A 23211-nucleotide genomic window follows, 5' to 3' on the forward strand; every position below is an offset into this window, starting at 1 on the left:
ACAGGCTCTTACAACTCAAAAGCCTTATGCTTCCTGACATGGGATGAGGTCATTTGTTATCAAAAGCATTAATCTGTGTGATTTATATTCAACAGCTACAAACCCATGTGGAAGTAATAATGGTGGCTGCTCCCACTTGTGTCTGATGTCTCCTATCCAGCCTTCTTATCAGTGTGCTTGTCCCACTGGTGTGAAACTTCTTGAGAATGGAAAGACCTGCAAAGATGGTAGGCTTTGTTTCTGAACCATTATTTTTGAATAAGTTTAATGTAGTTTCTTCAAGAAAGGAGTTTGTCCGTTGCATTTGATGATGCATATGAAGGAGTTAATGGGTTGGAAATACTGTTATGGGAAAAAATATGCAAGAGTGACTTATGCTTTTCCACTATCGGTGTAAATTATAAGGAATGTTCCCACAAGACCTGCACAGGCCTGAAAAACTTGTAACTGAACTTTATTAAGAGTCTCATCTCTCTACCTTTTAAAATAGAAGGCATGGGTTCATGGCTAAAGACTAGGTAGTGGAGATATGGAGTCTAGTCCTACCTCAACCACTGATTGACATTGTGGCCTTGGATGAGAAGCATTTTGATCTTGGCTTTCTCGTCCCTTAGAAAGGTGGTAACAGCTATCTCATTTTTTGGTTCTTAGAACAGGTCTACACTGAAAACACTGAGTAGGAGTAGCTGCACTACTGTAGCACAGATGAGAGAGCTCTAGCCAGTGTAGTTAATCCACCTCCATGAGAGGCAGCAGCTATGTTTACAGGAGAAACTCTTCCAGCAACGTAGTCCTGTGTACTCAGTGGGCTAGGTTGGTATATCAGTTGCTCAGAAGCATACTTTTTTTCACCTTTTCTGAGTGATATGGTTACACCAGTATGTCTGTAATGTACATGGGGCCTCTATGAATTAATATCTGTAAAGCACTTCTGTCATTATAGTACACTGAATATTTTTATCCCTTCTTAACTAGTGAAATCCAGCAGATTAATGACTCTGTAAAGCTGCTACTTATCCCACCCAACATCATATGCGTAAACTTTCAAACTTGTGTGACTGAAGTTTAGGCAATAAACTGAAAGTGACATTATTTCCAGAGTTGTTGAGCACTGAAAGGTCTAGCTGACTTAGGGGAATTATGGCTGGTAAACACCCCTCCCTGAAAATCAGGCACTGTTTACCAAATATAGAGTCCGATGCTAACTCTTGGCACTCTTTTGATCCAATGTTAAAAATTATTTAGATTTTGAGATTGCTATAATGATGTTGATGTCAGACAACTGAAGAATATCAGGATCAAATTAATTCTTGTAAAGCATAACCTTCTTTTGTACAGGTATCTTCCCACTAAAAAGATGGTGGGGGAGAACCCTAAAATAGTAGAGGCAGAATTTTAAATAGAATAATTTGAAAATGTTATTAACATACTTTATATGAACACTCTTTTATATTTCACTTACAACATTTTCAAGAACTTTTCAGCTGCTCTTCACTGTGTCCTCTTATCTAGCTCTATTTTAGTCCTTCTGATTGTTTTAACATGGCTAGATGTGTCTGTGAGAACCTTATTAAAATAAATTGCCTCTTGTGCATTGAAGAGCAATAACGGATTCTAGAGCAGCCTTGCAAAATTGTTATGAGGAATTGCCAACCCATGCACAAATTGTACTTTCCCCCCCCTTACCATGATGAATGAGCAAGCTAATGATATTTTTATTGCCTGTCAAAATAAATTATCTAAGGCAAATTGTGTGAAAAGCATTAATTTTCATAAATAAAAATCTCATATAAAGACTTAAACTCTGATATCTGATTCTGGTGTTCACAGCCATAACTTTACCATCTTATTTATTTTCATGCTTTGTCATGAGTTAATTTTTACTCTGTTCTTGCTCAGTAAGAACATAAGACTGAACCAGAAGTGCACTCCTATTCAGGCATACAGCATAAACACAGACTAGTTCTTCAGATATCAGTGGCTTTATTTACTAAGAAAATCACTTTAAAGCATTGTGCTACTAATAGGTGTAGTACATGCAACAGAGACTTGGATTATCATGTTGATATCAGGTTGTGTCCCCCTCCTGTTCTCTACCTGCGGCATACAATAGTTCAGTCACCTGAGGGTTGTGTTACTTTTGTCTAATTCTGGTGATTGTTTTGGTGTGGAGTAAGCTGGATGGTGTTCATAGGCTCTGAGACACAGGAGATATGGGGTCACTCTGGTCTTACACTCTGTAGCTCTGATTATGCTTCCAGGGAGTCATCCAAAATAACTGACCTAACTTTCAAGAGGTGAAGTGGAAATTAAAAAGGGAAAAGTCATTTCCTCAGCGAATATGTGCGGTATATACCACCACTCATCAGGACTGAGTAGTCTACGCAAAACAAAGGAAAAAGATGTAAACACCTTCAGCCTTGTTTCATATTCTGTGATGTCCCACTGTGCCTATCTAGTACCCTAGTATTGTGCCTCATTCTGGTAAATCACAGCTGCCAAAAGGCTTTGGCTAGGTCAAGGAGGAGGGTAGGAGAATAGGACCACAGGGACTCAGAAGGCCTCTTCCTTGGTTATGATCCAGCTTTCGAAGTTATACTTTGCCTAGAGATTATACAGTAAGGCATCTTTGTCACCTTCATCTCCTCAAAGAAAGAGCACAATTGTCAGAGTCAGGGTTGCTCTGGAAGGGAGACAGAACTTTCCTGAGCCCTACAATGCCAGCTCCGAGTTGCAGCCAATTGCTTTAGTTAGTTGAGAAATGTCAAATCTGTGATTTAATTTTTTGGGGGGTGGCAGGGAGCCTGAGTGGGTCGGGGGGAAAGAAGAGCTTGGCAGTTACAGAGCAGGCCAGCAGGATTCCCAGGAATCTATGAGAAATAAATCTATGCTTGTTTATGTGTAGACTTCCTCATTTAGGCTGCTTACTGATACAAGTGAAATAAATTTATATTTGATTTTTGTTCTGTAGTTGACCTGTTAAATGCGTTTTGCTTCATGCAAAGGGTGAAACTGAACAGTGAACTAAAGAAATAAATTTTTCCTTGTGAGCCAGATCCATTCAGTAAATTTCAGTTGTGCTGAAAGAACAGCAGCAACAAAAAGGCTGAATAATTAAAGTATCTGTCCAGGTTTTGAAATGTAACATGTTTTTGACTTTGTTGAGAAAAAGGATGATTTCCCATTAGAGTAAAGAGAGGTAAAAATGAGGAGAGTGAGAGAGACAATGCTGCTTTCTTTCAAGGCAATTTTATCTTCTACCAGTGATCTGGGGAGGAATTGTGATAGCTCTGAAACTAAATAATAAATTGCTCCATACTGAAAGGAATACCTCTGAGAAGCAGAGAGAGTTATTTTTCTCGTATGTTAGATGAGCGTGCTGGCCACAACGGGAAGGATTTGGAGGGTTAGTATTGTGTGCATGTTTGCAGTGGTCTGGCATTGACAGATGATCCTTGCAGCCAAAGGTGAGGCTGGGTGACCCTTGCGGAGCAGTTTCCATGACAACTAGCATTTTTTAATAGTTTCAGTTTATAGCAATTTTTTTTCTAGTGTGTAGGTTTTTTTAAATAGGACCTTAGAGGAACTTCATTTTTTTCTGACTATTCAGAACAATACCTTCCACCCCCACCCCTTTCCTGTTTTGTGTAGGTTCCATAAACTTCCCTCTGAAGTATTTCAGGAAGGGCTGATCTATGAGCTGGCATAACGTTATTCTTCTTGTGACTAAGAATACTGACTAGTCAGTCACTTTTAATTTCTACTACCCTTCCAACAGAAAACAGTTACCTACTTGGGCTTACTTCCAATAGTAATGCTTCTCCAACATTTGGGTGAAGGTTCAAAAATCCCCATCACTCAAGGAAAAGCAGGGGGAATGGCAATTGGCCAGCCTGCAGTTCTTCAATCTGTATGTCTCACGCTGACTGAGTTACTTTCACCGTGCAAATGCTACTGCTAGCATACTTTACCTTGACTGTTTTGTTGTACTAGTAATACTTTAGCTTGCTATTCTGTAAAGCACTTATGGTTTTTTTTCAGCACTATATGAACCTAATTCCATTGATTCTGTAACTGTATGTATACTGTTTAGACAAGCTGTTTGGTTAATGTTTTTAATGATAAAATTGAGTTTGTTTTAGAGGTCTGCTGCTTTCTTGCTGATCTTGGGAAGATCTGCCAGTTCATTTTCCTGTACTCTGCCCCTCTGTGCACTAGAGTTTTTTGTTGTTTGATTTTTAAAAAAAAAAAAAAAAAAAAAAAACACCAGTAGATTTTAATGGTTGGTACTTGGAAAGGAGTAAACAATACAGTAGTATTTTTCCCTTATCAAGGCCACATAACATTTTTCCATTGTAACATTGCGTATTTTTTTTCTTAGCTTGAACCTTGCTTTGGTCTTCCTTTCTACTGTCCAGACATGAGATGGTCTTTATCCCATCGATATCTAGCAACCCTTTTACTGGGTTTCTGTCATTTTCTTTCCTTGGCTTGTAGACTGTGACCAGAACTCTATTTCCTGTTGAAGACTGACTTCCCCTGGTGTGCACGCCGGGGGGGGGAGGAGGAGGAGGAGGGGCAGGAGGAGAGACTTCTAAATTCTTTTCCTCCACACCCTGTAAATCCTGATTCCAGATTTTCTTTTGCACTGTGGCCACACTTGGCCAAAACTTCGAAATGGCCATTTCAAAGATTACTAATGAGGTGCTGAACTGAATATTCAGTGCCTCATTAGCATTAGGATGCCGCGGCACTTTGAAAGTGACACTTGAATGTGTGTGGCTCGGCACGGCTACACAGGGGGTCCTTTTCGAAAAGACCCCGCACGTTTCAAAATCCCCCTTATTCCCCTCGAAGTGCTACGGCCGGAAGCATCCTAATGTTAATGAGGCGCTGAATATTCAGTTCAGCACCTGATTACTAATCTTTGAAGTGGCCATTTCAAAATTTTGGCCAAGTGTGGCCACAGCCATACAGATCAAGAGTTTTAAGTTCAGAATCATTCCTTTCCCTATCTCCCTTAAAGAAGAAAGAGAAATTTGCCATTAATTTCTGGACAGTTCTCCTTTTTCTATGAAAATTCAAGGCTGTTGTCATCTAGATAAGTCTTGCTGGGGTTCCATCTTTTCTCTCCACTTGTGGTAATGGGCAGACTGACAGCTACTGGTACAACAATGGCTCGAATAAAACTCAAGGGAAGGAGTAGACAGTTTAACCAAATACTTAGTAATTACATTGAGAATTCATTTATTATTTATGCTTGACAAGGCACAGAGAGGCAATTAGATTTGTGCTAGGCCTGTGATTTATTTGTGTAGTTGGAAAGAATACCAAGAAAACACTACTACCCTGAAAGACCAGCAATGGTTTTAAAGTAATGTACAGATCGCCAGCGCAAGAAGCAGATGCTCTTTGTACCATTGTAAAGCTGCAACTGATTGTAAAGCCTGGCAGGTCATGACACACTGGATCTGCAAATTGTCATTGCAAGTATCAGCTTGCTTCTTCCTATTCTTTCCCAGAGTCTCTTGTCTTTTTCCTGCTCCACTGCATGTATTTAAATTAGGCTTCATTTTTAGTTGAGACTTTCTAGAGAATTAATAGGAGTAGAAAAACTAACAGTGCACCACAGACAAGCTTGTAATCACCAGCTTTTAAATTGCTTAATAAAAATAGATTCAAGTTTTCAGTTGTTGGTGCCCTAGAGCAGTTTCCCCCAAACGTAAAACATTCACATACCCCTTTCAGGACTTTGATCTTATTGGTGAACTCCCCTCGCCCCCCCGTGCAGTTCCAGTGCTTATCTCCTGATTTTTAATAATTTATTTTCTGATGCATTCCCCTTGAAATCCTTTCACGTACCACCAGTGGTATATATTCCCCACTTTAGGAAACACTGCCCTTGAGTAAGGGTTCTGTATTTATATTTGGACAACTTAAACAAGTGGCTTAATTTTTCAAAAAATATTGAGCACCCAGTGAGTTTCAACTACCACATAACTTTGGGTACCCATATTTTTTTTGGAAAATGTTAGTGTTGTCTCTAACTTCAATCATGTATAAACTATTGGCAGCTAAAATGTCGTAAATTGTATGGGAGATCAGCAAGGACCTGATTTTTTTTTGTCTTCCTCTCTTTTTAGTTTACAGCATTAGTTTAGTATTTTTGGTGTATTGTTAAATGCTAACTTTAAATGTAGGTCTGTAACAACGTACATGTCATTTAGTAGATCCTGTGTGTTCCCCTCTCCCACTGAAGTCTGAAAGGCATTTAAGTCCACTGGTGGTGGTGGCATTATGAGCTGTATTATGTATTCATAAGGAGTTACAGTGCTCCAATAAATGATCACTTGAAACCTTGTATGCAGGCATGCACACACTTGAAATTATCTTTCCTGCTTTTTTTTTTTCCTTTTGGGTATGCAAACATGGTATGATTTTTCCCTGTATTGTTCATTGATGCAGCTTTTTAGTATTTGTTCTTGATCTTGTACAGAAAGAAAACACACAGATTTTAGGTTAAACTTTGTTACACTGAGTGAAAGGACAAAAGAAGCCACTATCCCTAGGTAGTTATCTTGGAAAATCCATAGTGTATTGCAGCTGGACTTAAGGATGTGTGTGTATGTGGAGAAGTCAGTGACCTCTGGAACTGGATTCGTCAAAATACTGAGCTTTGAAAACCTTGTTTCCCTTTAGATTCATGTCGTAAGAAACCTAAATGTCTTACATATTCTCTAAACTTATTGCCTTCATAATCCAGTGTTATATGTGGCTTTTCAACTGATGTTTTGTACGAATTTATCTAGTTTTTTTAGTTTCAAGTTCTTCCTGGTTTGTTCCTGGATGGTGATCAAGGTGGTGGGGTGTGGCCAGTGGTCATCTTACAGATATTCCAACCTCTGAGATTTACTACTTTTGGTATTGGGACAAGGAGCTGGCTGAGGTCATCTGAGGTGAAACAACTTCAACCTAAACTTCTGATGAGATGCTTCTCTGCTATCAAGTTCTATTTTCTTAACCAATGACTTTGAAAGATGATGTAACTAACCAGCAAAGTAGTTGTCTGTTTAGAGAGATGTGGACGATCACTTTTTAACCTTCATTAGTTGATTGGCCGTGTAGGTTTTGTCTGATATGTGCAGTATTTGCTACATCCTAAACAAATGCCATGAAATTCTTACAACAAAGACCTAGTATGCAATACGGGTTAATTGAAAGCCAATAATATTCTGAGAGTGAATGAGGTCTGAAAGGCACAAGTCCTACAGACAAAGGTATGTCTGCACTTAAAATGCTATAGGGGTACACCTGCAATGCTACAGTTACCCTGCTGTAGCATTTCAGTGTAGATATTACTTCCACTGGTAGGAGGGGTTCTTCCACCGGTATTCGTTATCCACCTCCTTGAAAGACAGTACCTAAACCAACAGTTGAATTCTTCCATAGACCTAAAACTGTGTACACCAGTTAGCTTGACATAGCTACATCTGGCAGGTGTATGGACTTTTAGCACTTAGGTGCTACAGGACTGCTTGATATTTGTGATACTGTGTACAATTCAAGATGGACCAAAGAGCACTAGTCATCAAAATTTTCTTCCTGTTGTGCAGATTTTAATGGCCTATTACTACAGAAAGGCACCTCAAATGTCCTTGGAATCATTCATCGTTGGATCCAAAATTCACACCGAAAAACTTCGAGACAGATGCTCAGAAAGTGCAAATGAATCTGCATAGCACCACTAAAGTCAATGGTGCCTCACTAATTTGCACCATGTGAGAATCTTGCTCAGAATCAACATATTTATCAGTAGCAGATTTACCTGGTGTTTGGATCCCTAACTCTATATTTTAGGAGGGGAGATGGGGATCAGGAATAATAGCAAAATGTACATTCTTTATTTAAATGACTTTATTTGTCAAAAATAGTGTTATATTTATGAAGTTAATTTTTATTTCAAATTTCTTAAGATATTGTTAAAATTGTCCATGTAATTTTTAGTACGTTTTTTAAAATGCGAACACCAGATATATTTGTTTCTTCATCCCTGTAAATGCTTATTGCTATTGCTTTAATCATAAAAAATAAATGCTATAGTCAGTTTGGTTTCCTATAACATTTTCTTCTAATATTTCAAGCCATAAGCATTGATTTAGCTGTTCCAAAACAGTGCTACTCCAAATTTCTCCCTTTTATCTTTTTTCTGTAAGGTTTATAGAGAAACAGTCTTCTTCCAGTTTCACCCTATGTTTCTGGCTCATCTTGGTTCAGTTTCTGCGTTCATTCAGTTACATCAGTTTTGAGGTCTGTACTTGCTTTGATTCTGTCTCTTTTTCTGTTTTGGTTTTGTGAGAAGCAATCCCATTTCAGGCACATCCTGTTTTCCTGGCACAATCAAACCCTGACATTGCTTTAAGTTAGGATAAAAAGAAGGAACATAATAAATTTAGTGGTCCTAGCTCTTACCATCTAGAAGGGGTTTTTGGTCCAACAGACAGAGACAGACAGACACTCTCTAAAATATTTAGTTAGAAGTAGGATTTTTGAGTTAAGGTTTTTTTTTTTGTGTTTATTATACTCAGGTGCCACCGAGTTACTGCTCTTAGCCCGCAGGACAGACTTGAGGCGTATTTCCTTGGATACCCCAGATTTTACAGACATTGTCTTGCAGCTGGAGGACATCCGTCATGCCATTGCTATTGACTATGATCCAGTGGAAGGATACATCTATTGGACTGATGATGAGGTGAGGGCCATTCGCCGCTCTTTCATAGATGGATCAGCTAGTCAGTTCGTTGTCACAGCACAGATTGCTCATCCCGATGGCATTGCTGTGGACTGGGTTGCCCGAAACCTCTATTGGACTGACACTGGCACGGACCGCATAGAGGTGACAAGACTTAATGGAACTATGAGAAAGATCTTGATATCAGAAGACTTGGAAGAACCGAGAGCAATTGTATTGGATCCAATGGTTGGGTAAGGAATAGTTTATAAATGTTCTAGAACCTTGTATCATTCAGAAATGCAATATGGACCCTCAGACAACAGAGTCATTGAAACACTCTGTTGCCAAATACACTTTTTGATCGTTTTAAAAGACAAACAAAAAACCCTAGCGATCTTTCTAGTGCAGTTCAGGCCTGTCTGTATTCAGGAATACAAATAATACCAATTTTTCTATCATGATATTAACTCAAACTTTCAGTGATTTGGATTTTAACTGTAACATAGTATGGGCTTGTAGGTAGACACATAGTGCCTCAGCAATTTAAGAGCAAGTTATTGTTGGCACCATTTGATTTGTGGGAGGTCTTAGGTTTCCAAAGCTAAAATATATTAGTGTTTTTTCTAACCTCTTCCTTCTGTTGTTTTTCTGTTTCTCATTGTGCAGTTTCTCAAAGGTTACAAAATAAATTACAGATGAATTGTTAGTGTTAGGTCTGGTTTAACTCTGTGCATCTCTCGCTGGAAAAGGTTTTAAACAAATCTACTCTGTCTCCAAACATAAAACACAAGAAAAGCATTTAGTGAAATAGGAGCTGATGCCTATGTGTACATGTGGAACTGGAATATTCCATGTTCTTTTTGCTTTATTTTTTAAAATCTAGATTATCTGAAAGTTACCAAATGCAGATGAATAAACGACTTCTACTTTTCAGTAATTGATTGGTCCTCTTTTTGTTTCTGGCCTGTGCCCATGTTTCCAGGTTTGGGTAACTAGGTAGAATTGGCTGTTAATTCAAGGTCACTTAAAATGTCTGTACAATTATGAGAATTGCAATGGGTAGCTGTGGGAATTCTGTTAAAAGGACAAGTGCATTTACACGCACAAATATGGTTGAGGACATAATGCCAGGTTGAATCTGGCAATGTCAGTGATAGAAATCATGGTGGTTTGGTTTTAGAAATGCATTGGTCTGACTTGTATGCAATCTAATCACACAGTTTTCAGGAGTACAAGCAATGAGCTTTCTAAAGGCTGAGAGAATTTGTTCTAATGTATTTGTAAACTTCTCTTGTGCTCTCCATTACAGATACATGTATTGGACTGACTGGGGAGAAATCCCAAAGATTGAGAGAGCTGCATTGGATGGGTCAGACAGAGTTGTGCTGGTGAATACTTCACTTGGCTGGCCAAATGGACTGGCCCTGGATTATGCAGAAGGCAAAATATATTGGGGAGATGCGAAAACAGACAAAATTGAGGTTCGCTAATTGCATTTGCACTTTTCAGTAATTCCTCATAGTTAAAACAATACAGCAACTTCCATTTTTCTAGATGTATAGACATTGATACATTTACCATGAAGGTCTTCAGGAAGCAGCATGAGTGTGAGGTACTCCTGAATCTTAATTCCAGTATGCCAGTGACTTCCTTTGTGTCTTGGACATGTCACGTCACTTCTGTTCCCATCTATAAAAATGGGAATGCTAACTAGAAAATAGGTTTAGAGAGTGGAGATGGTTTGCTATTGGGAGGACTGTTAAAAAGGACACCTTAAAAAATTTGTGATCTTAAATATAGATTTTCTTAAACAAGATTTACACTAAGGGAGAATGTTGACCTAAGGTACCCACTCTAGCTATGTGAACAGCATAGCTGGAGTCAGTGTACCTTAAGCCAGATTTCTGTGGCATCCCCATACCCAGAGATCAACAGAAAAGTTTCTCCCATCAACTCTCCTTACTCCTCACACCCTCATGGAGTACCAAGGTCGATTACTAAATCCATTTAGTCAAACCCCGGAAGATGGATCTCCAGAGCATTGATATCCAGGTAAGTGTAGATAAGGTCTTACATAGGGAATAACACTTTGGGAGAAAAGTATGTGAAGTACAGGTGGGTTTTACTTTTTCTCTTTATTCAGGTCGGACCATTTTAAAATAAATTAATCATTTTCACATATTTCTAGTCTTTCATTTCCAAGTTCACTGTGCTAAGCAGATAAGTTGTTAGGATTTCTATTTCCATTGTAATTTTTATTTAAAAGGAAATGGAGGAGACCAAAATAAGGAAAAGGTGAGAACGAGAAACATTTCTGTTTGCCTTAAGCTAGTTTTTTTCCATAAATTTCAATTTTGTGCCAAATTTGATCTCTCATTGCCTCTAATACACCAGCCTTTGAAACTGTCAGCAGCTGAATACCAGGTGCCATTTTTTGCCAGAATGGTATATGTGTTAAGGAGATTGCTAAATCTCTGCTGTTTAAAAAAACAGATTCACTTTTTGGGTTGCCTTAATAGAAGATGATCCTTGAACTTCGGAGGGGGAAAAAAGGCGTTCACTATTCCATTAAGTTTAATTTGAGATGTTGCCTGATCTATTGTTTTTGGTATTTATTGATTTTTTTCTTAAAAAGTTCATGGATTTTGAGGAAGTTAATGTTAGGTTTTTACTGTGTTTTTTCCCACCGCCCCCTCCCCCACCAATTTTAGTACTGTCCCACCTCCTGGACAGAGCTGCTTCTTGGTCCCTGCTCTTTAATGCAGCCCCATTAGCTTCCTCGTACCATACTGCATGGTTGGGGGCAGGGTGGGTGGCTGTGTCCTGCAGGGGAAGTGGTTGGTACCTTGTACTATGGTCTCAGCTGCTCTGACCTAGCTTTCTGCCCATCTCACTCCCCCGCGTGTAGCAGCCAGTGGATAGACTTTGATAGTTACTGAGCTCTTCTGGACAAAGTGCTGTCCTGACCCATATCCTTCAGTGTGGCCCCAGGAAGAGGACAGGGCTGTTCTGAGAGATTGAATTCAGCAGCAGAGTCCAGTACTGCTAGGGCGCAGCCTACGGTTGTCTTAGCCATCCTGAAATGCCAAAGTACCGTCTGCTTCCTCAGTGAATCTGAGGAGGAAGACAGGCAGGAAACTCCATTGCAGGCAACAAAGCTACATCACAAGCAGTCCCAGCCCCCGTGAGTAGTAAGCACACCTCTTGTCCTATAGAGTGACCACCAGTGTTCCCTGTAAGATGTGCACTTGTGTGGCAGCTAAGGAGGCATGCAGTTGCCACCCAGATGATGAGCAGAGTAACTACACCTGGGCTTTTGTTTCCACTGGTGATGCACATAAAAATTATTCCCCCCATGGATGAAAAAGATCAGAGTGAACGTTGGTGACCAACTATCCCTGAATTGGGTGGGACAGATGCTGAATGCAGTTTAGGTCCTGGGCTGAATAACTCTGGGACAGCATTTGTCCCAGATTCCTTGCAGCACTGGCCTTTGCCTACTGAAGGTACATGGTTGGTGTCAGCCTCTTTCTGATGGGAGGTGGGAGGCTGGGGTGGGCCTTAGTGTCCTCTCACCATAGGGCCCTGCCTCTTGCTTCTCTCCTTTCCCCTGAGGCCCTGCCAAGCCAGAAGCTGGAGCTGGGCAAGGCGGGTGGTAGTAGGAATCATCCTGGGACCTGAGCTGCTGTGTGGAGTCCTGGTGTTCCAGATACTCTACTTGCCCTGGGTGGTGTGCCCTTGTGAGGCAGGGAAGTAGGACTCAAGCTGTTCTTGCCCACCCTGACCCCGATTGAGGGCATATGAAAGGAGGACCTGAGATTCCCAACAGCCGGCGAGGCTCCCTAAGCAGCTTTTGTCACTGCCAGGCTCTATTTGCTAGCCACAGCAGGGTGGTGCCTTGGGAAGAGAGAAGGAGTTGGGGTGACTACTTGGGAGGAAGAAGAGCAGCAAGAGGGCAAGGCCATGTGGAGGAGTGGGTGAGAGTAGGAGGGAGGCTCCTGGATGTGTTTTTGGTTTTGCCTTTTGAAAATATGATCGCCCTGCTGCCAACCCTGTCCATTGGTCTTTTTCTTTTTTTTTTCCACCCATGTTAAACAAAAAAAAATAGAATAAAAATGGATCTGTTCCTGTGAAGTTCTTCTAAGGAAAAAAAATGAAAATGGAAAACGAAGGGCCCTGTGCATGGTCTGCTGGTAGAACTTGGAACTGGTAGTCAGTAAATCTTAAGTCTGCTCCTGGCTCAAAAAGCAATCTTGTGAATGTGTGTATGGACAAAGGCAGAAATATTTCTGTGTGCTTACACATTATTGTTTGCAAGTAGATTTTCCATACAGAATCATTAAATAGAGCTGCCTTTTTTGTTTTTCCATGTGTGGCATTACTCAAATAGTAATCTTACTGCATCACTAATGAAGTCACTGCCTCTTGCAAGCCAGATTTCTGGTTTGTTTATGCCACGTATGTGCTTTATTACTTATATTTATGCACTGATTCATGCTATGCTGTTCTGGAGCCCCCAGATGATGATAAAACATCAGCAGGGGTTAATGGAGACTGGTAGGGGGTGCAGCAGGGAGCTTTTGTTCCCATTTTATCTGGCAGCCTACAGCAGGCAGAAGCAGGCTGTGGCTCAAAGGCTTCGTCATTTATCTCGGTCAGGTTTCACTGCTGATAAACTTCTATTGAAATGTATGGCTGCTATTGTGCTTGCCAGTGGGGAAGATTTCTCATTGACTTGCTACAGGTTTAAAGCATTTTCCTGCCATGCTATGAAGTTAAAAATGTATGATCTGTTCTGTTGAATTGGTTTTGTTTTTCTTCTTAGGTGAGTATTTGTCTTCTGGCTGCATATGCTACCTGTTCTAAGATATAGGCGGGATTTAAAGTGGCCAGCAAAACTGTATTGGTACAATGAGTGCACACATCTGTGACTGTCTCTCTCTTTGTGTTTGTAGAAAGCACATTTATACAGCTAGTTTCCTTGGAATTTTTAGTATGTTTGTGCTTCACCTATCCTTTATCCATCCTCTTTCCTCTTCTCTGTCCTTTTTCAAATCCAGCGATGACACATAACTGGGCTGGGCTTTGAGCGCGGCCTGTGTGCTTCCCATATAGATCCCACCATTATCTAATGATTTTGAGAGCTGTTTTAGCTGGAGTGTTTCTGTGTGCCCAGCTCTATTTATCATGCCTAGCATTACTTTCCCTAACTCTGATTAATGGGAAGTCTTTTATATCTTGCTTCTTTTGAGCATAAATACACACATGCTTTCAGAACACAGCTTCATCAGGCAACAGAAAGTGGAAGCTATTAAGATATTTTTGGATACAAAGGTCTTGAACAGAGAAGACCTTATTGTGTATGACCAGGGAATTAAAAGCTTGGCATCTGGAGAATGCTCCATTCTGTATTCTAATCCTGAAATTGTAAGGCTACATTTTCCTCTGATGATAAAACCTATTTCATCAGTACCCTAATAAGGAAATTTTATTTTCCAAGCAGTTAGAGAAATTTTATGGAGAAATTCTTTGTCTCATGGCATTAGCCTGTATATTCTGGAATATTGATTTATAGACAGGCCTCATTGCTTTTCTTCAACCCCCATTTTTTGATAAAACACTGAAGATTGAGAGGTAGGAGCAGTCAACTCCCTACCAAGCTGAGCACACACACTTTTGCATAGTTACACTTAGAAGGCACCAATAGCTCTTCCAGGTATTAGAAATAAGTTCAGTTGAAGCATACATTCGAAACTGCTTTGTCTTTTAATTCTGGTCCTGTTATGCTGCCCAAGGAAGATGGGTACAGTGGGTGCCCTTAAAACTTGATTCAGCAAAGAATTCAAAACACGTTTAAATATTTTGCTGAAGAAGGGTCTCAGAGTTCATTCTTGTTGAGGGAGTGTTGAGATTTTGTAGCTATTCCATATTTTAAAACAAGGGGAAGGGGCGTCATAAGCAATACTATTGTTGTTACTTACACAAGCAAGAAGCTTTTCATGTGAGGCTGTGTAGCGGGGTCAAGTCGTGGCCAGCAGGCCTAGCAGGCAGGCTGCAGCTTAGTGGTCTCTGAGGATGGTGGCCTTGTCAGGGAGTCTCATGGCCTGGCATCTGAGTTAATGTCTTGTTCCAGATTGCCCCCACTTGGACTAGAGTAGTGAGACGCAGGCACTCCCTCTGTACTGGGTCCTGGCCCACAGTGGGTTGTTTCCATCTTCTTCAGCTGATGCCTCATATGAGTGTCCCTGGGCCACTTGTTGTCCCCTGAATCCTGCTTTCTTCAGTTTGGGGCCTGGTCACAGCCCTCTGCTTCCCTCCTCACAGAACGTGGTTCAGAAACACTCAGTGATTCACTGCGTCTGTGCTTCTCAGTGTAGATCTACACTGCAGTTAGACTCCCACATTTTGTCTATGCCAACTGGCTCGGGCTTGGGCTAAAGGGATCTTGAATTGGAATGCAGACTTTCAGACCCAGGCTGCTACCCTATCACCTGCAGGGCCCTAGTGTGTGGGCTTGTCCAAGCCCCACAGCTTCACGACAGTTATACAGCCCCTTAACCTCAAGCCCAAAGAGACTGAGTCAGCTGGCATAGGCCAACTGCAAGTGTCTAATTGCAGTGTAAACATACTCTCTATGTCCATTTATTCCCCCTTGTCAGGGAAAAGGGGAAAGAATAAGGAGTCATATACTTGGCTACCACTCAGGCTTTTCTGTGTGAATTCCTCTATCCCAAAAGCTATTATCTGGTCTCCTGCTGTAGACAGCCTCTTTGTTTCCCCAGCTAGACTTCCAGAGTCCAGTATTAAGCTGGTCCTCCATTTGGGACAGGCTCCATAGCTGCTCTGGGACTAGGCATTCTTGGCCCAGCATTGTTCCACTGCCTTTTCAGTTGTAGGAAAAGTCTATACTTGCAGGGGGTTTGACATGCCACGATCCACTCTCTGGGTCAGCCATTGACCCTGGTACTCCATGCTGCCACATGGAGTAAGGGTCATCGATGTGAGCCCGAAGAGCCCTGATCTACACCAGAGATCAAAGTCAGTCCTGATATATCACTTCCTAGCTGTGCTAATGGTGTGGCTAGAACTGCATATCTGGGATTGACTCTGACCAGACCAGGCCCTAATAAGAGATGTATAAACCCCACCATAGGTTCTCATGGACTTTGTGAGTCTGTGAAGAATCAAGTCTCACAACAGACTGCGAGGAAGAAAAACTACATGTTTTGTATGTCCTACTTGTTGGTTGGTGAAAAACTCAGGCACAGAGAAGTTGTGGCTCACCCAAACCACACGTCAGGTCTTCTGACTTCCAGAATAATTGATCATTTAAAAAGAAATTATATGTTTTGAACACAGTGTTGTTAAGTGCTGGGGGGGGGGGATCCTTTCTGTGGAACTCTTGGAAAATAGTTAAGAATACAAATGTCTCCTAAGTTCAACAAAATTAAGTACTAGATTTTGTTGTATTTGAAAATCTCAGGAAACAAAATAAATATAAAACGTGGTGGGTCACCTACAAAGATATCATTTGTTGGTTAGTGCTGAAAGAAATCTTGAGTGGTGGTCCACCAGCAAGATATTTTTTATTTTGATTTACAGACTCACAGTTAGGTGCTTTAAAGTACCACCAGCAACAAAGACTGAAAATTTCCTTATTTTCTTGTAGACCTACTATGTGCAATATGAACACTGATTGTCATCACAGTGACTTTTCAGATGTGGTACCATTTTACTATATTAAAAATACTTTTGTGACATCAAAAGGCTTTGAGTTATTGATTTGTAAAAGATCTTTTTCCTAGATTAGTATTGCAGGCGCCTGGACTCTGGAAGTCAAACTGAGTTGTTTCTCTCTCCCATGATATTGCCAGTAATCATGGTGTTCAACAGGCCAGACTGGATCCCTCACCTACGTCTGTGCAACCTCATTTTCTTTGCATTGTACCATCAGTGACACCTTTGCATGCCCCCTGACTTTAATAGGTTTGCATTGTGTAACTGACTCAAACAGCTACTATGCTCTATATACTACTTGCATTTCTTTTCTCATAGTAGTTAGGAAGTGAAATATTATTAGATATGTGGTCGTTATCCAGTCTCCAGCACTGACTCTAGTACTAAATGCTTTAAAGAAAAGTGCTAGAATTACTCTAAGGAAAATTTGTGGAATAACTTAATCCTTTCTACACTCTGTAGTTTCTCAGACTTTCTTCTTGTTAAAATCTCTACCTCTGGTCCTAAACTTTCTGTTGTTCCTCTGTTTTTTTTAGGTGGGTTGACCAGAACACAACATATAATTCCAAGGGAAGGTTTACCATTTAGTTAAGTAATGAATGGCATTACATTATTTTTTTTCATTATTTTCACCCATTTTTAAACATCCTAGCACTTGTCTGACCTCAACTGCATATTGAGCTTAGACAGATGTTGAATTTAGGATTAAATCCAGAGTAATTTATTTTCTTCTGTGTTCTCTGAAAGCATTGTGAGAGCTCTGAATTGTATGACTAGTTTATATTGGGTAGTTGAAGTCACCGGTGTTCGTTGCCTCATTACTTTAAATTGTCTTTCCAATCATCCTCAGCCTTACAAGACCCTATTATCTATTTCTTTCTCTGGAAGGTGGTAACTGTATTACAAGGGTTATATTCCTATGATTTGGGATTAGTGTCCATATTTTGATTCTTTCCTCTGGAGTGTGGTGTTTTCATTAAATCTTTGTTTAAAATGCTCCCCTTCTACATCTGAATCTAATTTATCCTCTCTGTATATTTTATGCCCATGTAATACAACTCCCCCTTAGATGTCATTTTCCATGCTTTAGAAATGTTGAATGCATGAAGTTTCTCTTCCATCGCCAGGAATTCTCCGTTGCCTATTTTAAACTTTTCTTTTTGTGTACAAATGCTTGTTGATTTGCTTTGTAACTATATTTTGCATGTAACCTCTTTTTGACTTTTTTTTAGATTCTCTCTCTGTGCCTACCGCCCTGTTCATCCTTCATTTCAGCTGTACTTTTTCTTGCCCTTTATTGTCAAATGTAGTTTTTGTTTTTATTGAGACTCCCCAGAAGCTGACATAGTTGATTGCCAGGATATATGTAAACAGAAGATTTTTTTGTTCCCCCTGTTTATTTGGGTACCTTTGGACTGAGGGTTTTACCAGTGCTGGATTTGATTAATTCATTAATGGTTACATTGGAAAAAGCTATCTGATGGGAAATGGGTGAGTTTATGCAATATGTGTAGTAATAGAAGCAGAACAGTGTGTGTGTCATGTCATTGGTTATGGAAAAGGAAATATAGAAATGGTCTATTTTTAGGGGATTTTTGCTAAAATCCTTGTATGCGTGTGTTGTTTTTGTTGGAGAGCAACAGTAAATTCTGTAACTCCCAACATGGGAAGAATAATTAGCTCTTCAGTAGAATCATTACACATTTGCCTTCTTTACATAATATCATGAATATTATCCATACGCAGTAAACATGCTAGTTTTGCATATTGTGTATGTACATGTGTGCATCCCATGCTAGACCAACTAATAAATCACTCAACAATTGAAATCTCTTTGAACTAGACTTGCATAAAGATGGGCACCTTTAGACACTAGAGTCCGTTGGCTTTTTTCATTTACTCCCTTGAGCGCCTGGTGTTTCACCTTCCTGGGTCCCTGTATTTTATAAAGCCCCCATCCTCCCCACATCAGGGGCTCTGGGTACTCCCTATTGCACTTTCTCCCCCATAGAAGAGTTCCTCATTTTTTTTTTTTCTCTGTGCTAGGGGCTCTTTGTGTGTTCCCGTTTCCCCCTGGGCTTCCACTATTCTTTCCGATGTTCTTTCTCTGTGGGAGATGAAGTATTTCAGGATGTCATCATTTTAAGTCATATGGGAGGAAGGGCAGAACTAAGATGGGTCTATTATTCTGGAAGGTGGTAATGGCTGCCACCTACTGGTCCTTTTGGTCTACAGACAGTTACAGAGGTGATTGAGGTTGCTGGGTTTGCTAACCAGATGCCAGGGGCTTTTCATGTCCTCAGTTTGCCATTTCCTGTCATCTGAATTTCACCCAGATGAATAGGGTTGTGTCGCTTGATGCCTAGAACATTCCCTGACATGTTGTAATTTCTCAGATGTGACATTCAGAAGTTAACGTGGTCTGAAATGCCACCAGGTTAAGTGACAGCAAGTGGGTGAAGTGATATCCTCAGAAGTTGGTCCAGTTTAAAAAAAAAAAAAAGTTGGTCTCTCTAATATCCTGGAACAAACACAGGTACAACAGCATGGCCATGCATCAAGTTAAGTGTAAAATCTTGGCCAAATATGAGTTTTAGAATGCCCATATTGGGTCAGACTAATGGTCCATTCAGCCCAATATGCTGTCTGTGACAGTGTCCCAGTTTCCAGGGGAGTGTGTAATGTATCAGTTATTCGGAATGCGAGGCTTTGGCTTCTTTGGGTGGGAGGGGCATTTCTGACGAGGGACAACATGTGAAATGATGTTGGGATGCCTTATAGTGTTTTGAGTTACTTTTTAAAATGTTCTTTTAGCAATGAGTTGCTTATTAATTTTTTATATGTAAGGAAGTGGCTACAACACATAGCGTTAAAACCAGTGTCCTTTCTTCAGGAATAACTAAAATAAAAACTTCCCCAAATCAGGGAAGCTGAACCAAACACCAAGAGTGTTTTTGGTCATGTCCTGAAACAATGCTGACTGTTGACAGCACTGATGATGCTCCCATATAACTCTGCAAATACACCATATTAATGATTCACCAAAGCTTCCTGTTTTAATTTGAACTGAATGGAATTTTGCTAATTAAACAGCCAGGGTTTTTTGACTGGATTGAGACACGCAGTGCTGCTGCATTGAGTCAGCCAGTGCTGCTGGAAGCAGAATGTCACTTTATCTGCCCATTTATATCCATTGTTGTTGGTATTTAGAAATGAATTAATCTAGAATATTTGGCAAAAATAGACACACTGAACAGATTGCTCTGGTGCAAAATTCTACGCTGCCGTGATTTGGTTTCAAATGCAAACAGTTCTGTGAGATGTTAAGTTGTATGTGTTGTTCACATTCCCTGTGTCTACATGTGCTCCTTGCTTTTGAAAGGGGCATGTTAGTAAGCGGGTTCAAAAGATGCTAATGAGGTGCTGCAATGAATATGCAGCACCTCATTAGCATAATGGCAGCCCCAGCTATTCGAAAGTGCGGCTTTTCAAATTGTGCGCCGCCTGTGGAGATGGGACCGTCCGAAAGGACCCTCCCCCCAGTTTCCGAAAGCCCTTCTTCCAATCACCAGATAGGAAGAAGGGCTTTTGAAAACTGGGGGTCCTTTCGGAAGGTCCCATATCCATGGGCGCTGTGCAATTCAAAAAGCCACACTTTCGAATTGCTCCGGCCGCCATTATGCTAATGAGGTGCTGCATATTCATTGTAATGCCTCATTAGCATCTTACAAAACCGCTCATTAACATGCCCCTTTCGAGAGGAAGGGGCACGTGTAGACCCAGCCATTGTGGTTGGTGATCTGCATCGTAAAATATGCCCACTGTGAGATTTATTTTTGAAAAAAATTTTGCACTGATACTGTTTTGTTTTGTTTTGTACTCACGAAAGCTCATGCTCTAAACTTTTCTGTTAGTCTATAAGGTGCCACAGGACCCTTCGTTGTTTTGTTTGACTGATTTGCAGGACCCTGGCCCAGAGGAAAACCATTTTAATTTCTTTTGTGTGATTCCTTTCCCCTTGTCTATGGAACTAGTTGCTCTTTCAGTGAGGGTAGTGTTTGTGGTTAAGCCACATCTGTTTCCTGTTGTAGTCTGTATTGTCACTGTGGTCTGAAGTATTTAGAAAGGCCTCAGAATGTGAAACCCACACCACATGGTGGTTAAAGCAGCACAAACCACTGGAGACACTAGCTCATATTAGAAGGTAGGTTTCTAAACCAGGGATTCAAAGGCCCTGGTTATCAATTTGGTTGAATAATCCAGTTTGAGATCCCACAGGGGAGTACACATAAGGAAGATCTCTTACTAAGTCTGTGCCAAATGGTTATGGTTTGAATGGACGTGTTTTAAAGTGAGGATTGAGGAATGCGAAGGTCACACAGGGTATTTAAAAGAAAGCTGTAAACCCATGAGGAAGGAATGAAGCAGCAAGGAAAGCTACCTGTTGGATGTTAGAAAATGTAGGGGGGAAAGTGAGGAAGAACTGCTGAAAGCTAAGCAAAGTTGGACCTTCTGATGGAAATTTAGAAAAACAGAGGTTCTTTCACCATACAAATAAAAAGGAGAGAAGTAGGATTGTTAAATACTGGTGATGGAGGTAGAGATTAAAGATAATCTACATATGGGCCAATACTGAACTGAATACTTTGCCTCCTCTTTTAAAAAGAGGATTGAGGTGCTTTGGGTGCAGTGGCAGCGTGTTTAATGAAAACAGGGATGTGGAAGTAGACGTTACCACAGCCAAAGTGGAACCCAAACTCGAACAGTTCAAGGGGACAAAACCTGGGATGCTAATCTCCTCTGTCCAGGAGTTTCAGAGGAACTGGCACGTGAAGTTGCAAGATCAAGAGCAAAGATTTTTAATGACCCTGTAAACATAGAGGTTGTGTCCTATACTTAGAGAACTGCAAATGTGTTTGTGTTTATGAAAGGGGAGAAAAAAGTGATGTGGGAAACTACAAGCCTCTTAATTTGACCTAAGTTGTATGCAAGATCGAGAACAAATTTTGAAAGAGTGTTAAGATAATCAGTAATTGGGATAAAATACATTATCATTTTACGAAAGGTAGCTTATGAAAGACCAATGTGATTTCTTTCTTTGCGACAATAACCAGTTTTCTAGACAAAGGACATGTCATAGATATAATCTTTGTAGATTTCGGTAAAATATCAATTAAATTGGAGAAAATGGGAATTAAGAAGAGAATTGATGGGTGGTTAAGGAATTGGTTAAAGGGGAAACTACAGTGGATAATGCCTAATGGTGAACTGCCAGGCTGGAGGGAGGTAACTAGTAGAGTTCCTCACTGACTGGAATATTTTACAAGAGTATTTGGACAACCTTGAAGTGGAGTAACAGAAGTTGGATGAATTTAACAGTACAAAGTGAAAAGTTGTGCACCACAATCTTTTGCTGTTCTGTGGATGCGACAGAGGAGGAGAAAGACCTTGGTTTTAATGGCTTTTAACTTCTATAAATTATTTTTTTTATAGTTTTTGGTGTCTTTTACAGTTAGACAAAGCTATGGGGGAATCCATTTATACTCTGAATACCAGGCTCTGACCAGTCCTCTGGCTTCAATTAGCTCCTACTCTCCACAGTTCTTCTCAGTCAATCATGATGATCAGTGCTGTGTGCGCTGCCTGGGAGAAATTCATATTGTCTCCATGCGCTGCGCTACTCAGTCAGTCATGACTATCAGTGCTGCATCTGCTGCCTGGGAGAAGCTCATGTTGTGTCTCCATGCAATATTTACCAGTCTTTCCCCAGCAATACTGAAGAAGGGCAGGCGTTTCATCTTTGCAAGTATCTCGTGGAGAAGACATTGAGTCCTAAATTGAAACCTCCTGAACATTAACCTGAAGGGGCAAGTAGGGTGCCTCCTACTGTAAAGTCTGACTCTGGTGCTGGGGAATTCACCCCCATACAACCCAAGGCAGGGCCTAATTGGGATGTTAGGAAGCACTCTCAAGTAGGGGAGTAAGTCTTCGGAGTCCACTTCAAAGAAATCAGACATGCCTGTAGGCAAATCTATCAGCTTAGCCCATAAGGACTTGAGGTACTCTAAGTCCCACAGCAAGACAAAACTCAGAAAATACCAGCTTCAGGCCATGCTCCATCGATACTGGTGTCCCTTTCAAATCAATATTTACCCACACACAGACTATTTCTCTTATTTATGGGCTCCAGCCATTTCCAATATAGAGTCCTACCCTTTGCAGTAGCTTTGGTCCCTAGAGTCTTTACCAAGATATTTTAAATGACTCATTTCAGACCTTGTTTTTCCCAGACTTCAGTGACAGACACTTCACCACCAAATTATGCCAAGAGTCTTCTATGCCAGCTTCTATAATGCCTTGCCTCATTTCCTCACTGGGAGTCCAAGTACATTTGGCAAAACTGTTTTTACCCCATGCAATCTTCTGATTTCATTGGGGCAACCTTGAACTCTGCTGCTGCAAGGGCGTACTCACCCACAGACAGGCTTGAGGTTAAGAATATCATAGCTCAGATCTTTAGCCACCCTCATGTAACAGTCAAACCATATCTGTCTGTGCTTGGCACATATGTGACTTCATTTGCAAGACTTCATCTTTGTTACCTTCAAACATGGCTGCAGTTGGTTTATTCCCCAAGCCATCGTTCCATACGGCTCATGCTAACAGTTTCCACCAAGGACAGATCCTCATCACCCATGTATGGAGTCTCCTTTCTCTCCTCTGCAAGGGAGAAGACCATCATT

At 40.6% G+C, this 23211-nt stretch overlaps 1 protein-coding gene across 2 annotated transcripts in view; it reads left to right on the forward strand.

The window, feature by feature from the left end:
* Positions 1–23211, forward strand: part of LRP6 (LDL receptor related protein 6) — a 191193-nt gene that overhangs the window by 108131 nt on the left and 59851 nt on the right. For both annotated transcript variants that reach the window (XM_075003269.1, XM_075003277.1), the window contains exons 5-7: positions 96–227; positions 8586–8982; positions 10041–10212. In XM_075003269.1, coding sequence (XP_074859370.1) covers positions 96–227; positions 8586–8982; positions 10041–10212 — 701 coding nt within the window. The remainder of the gene's footprint in view (positions 1–95; positions 228–8585; positions 8983–10040; positions 10213–23211) is intronic.

This window comes from Carettochelys insculpta, chromosome 1 (genome assembly GCF_033958435.1).
Source record: "Carettochelys insculpta isolate YL-2023 chromosome 1, ASM3395843v1, whole genome shotgun sequence".
Classification (NCBI taxonomy): domain Eukaryota; kingdom Metazoa; phylum Chordata; order Testudines; family Carettochelyidae; genus Carettochelys; species Carettochelys insculpta.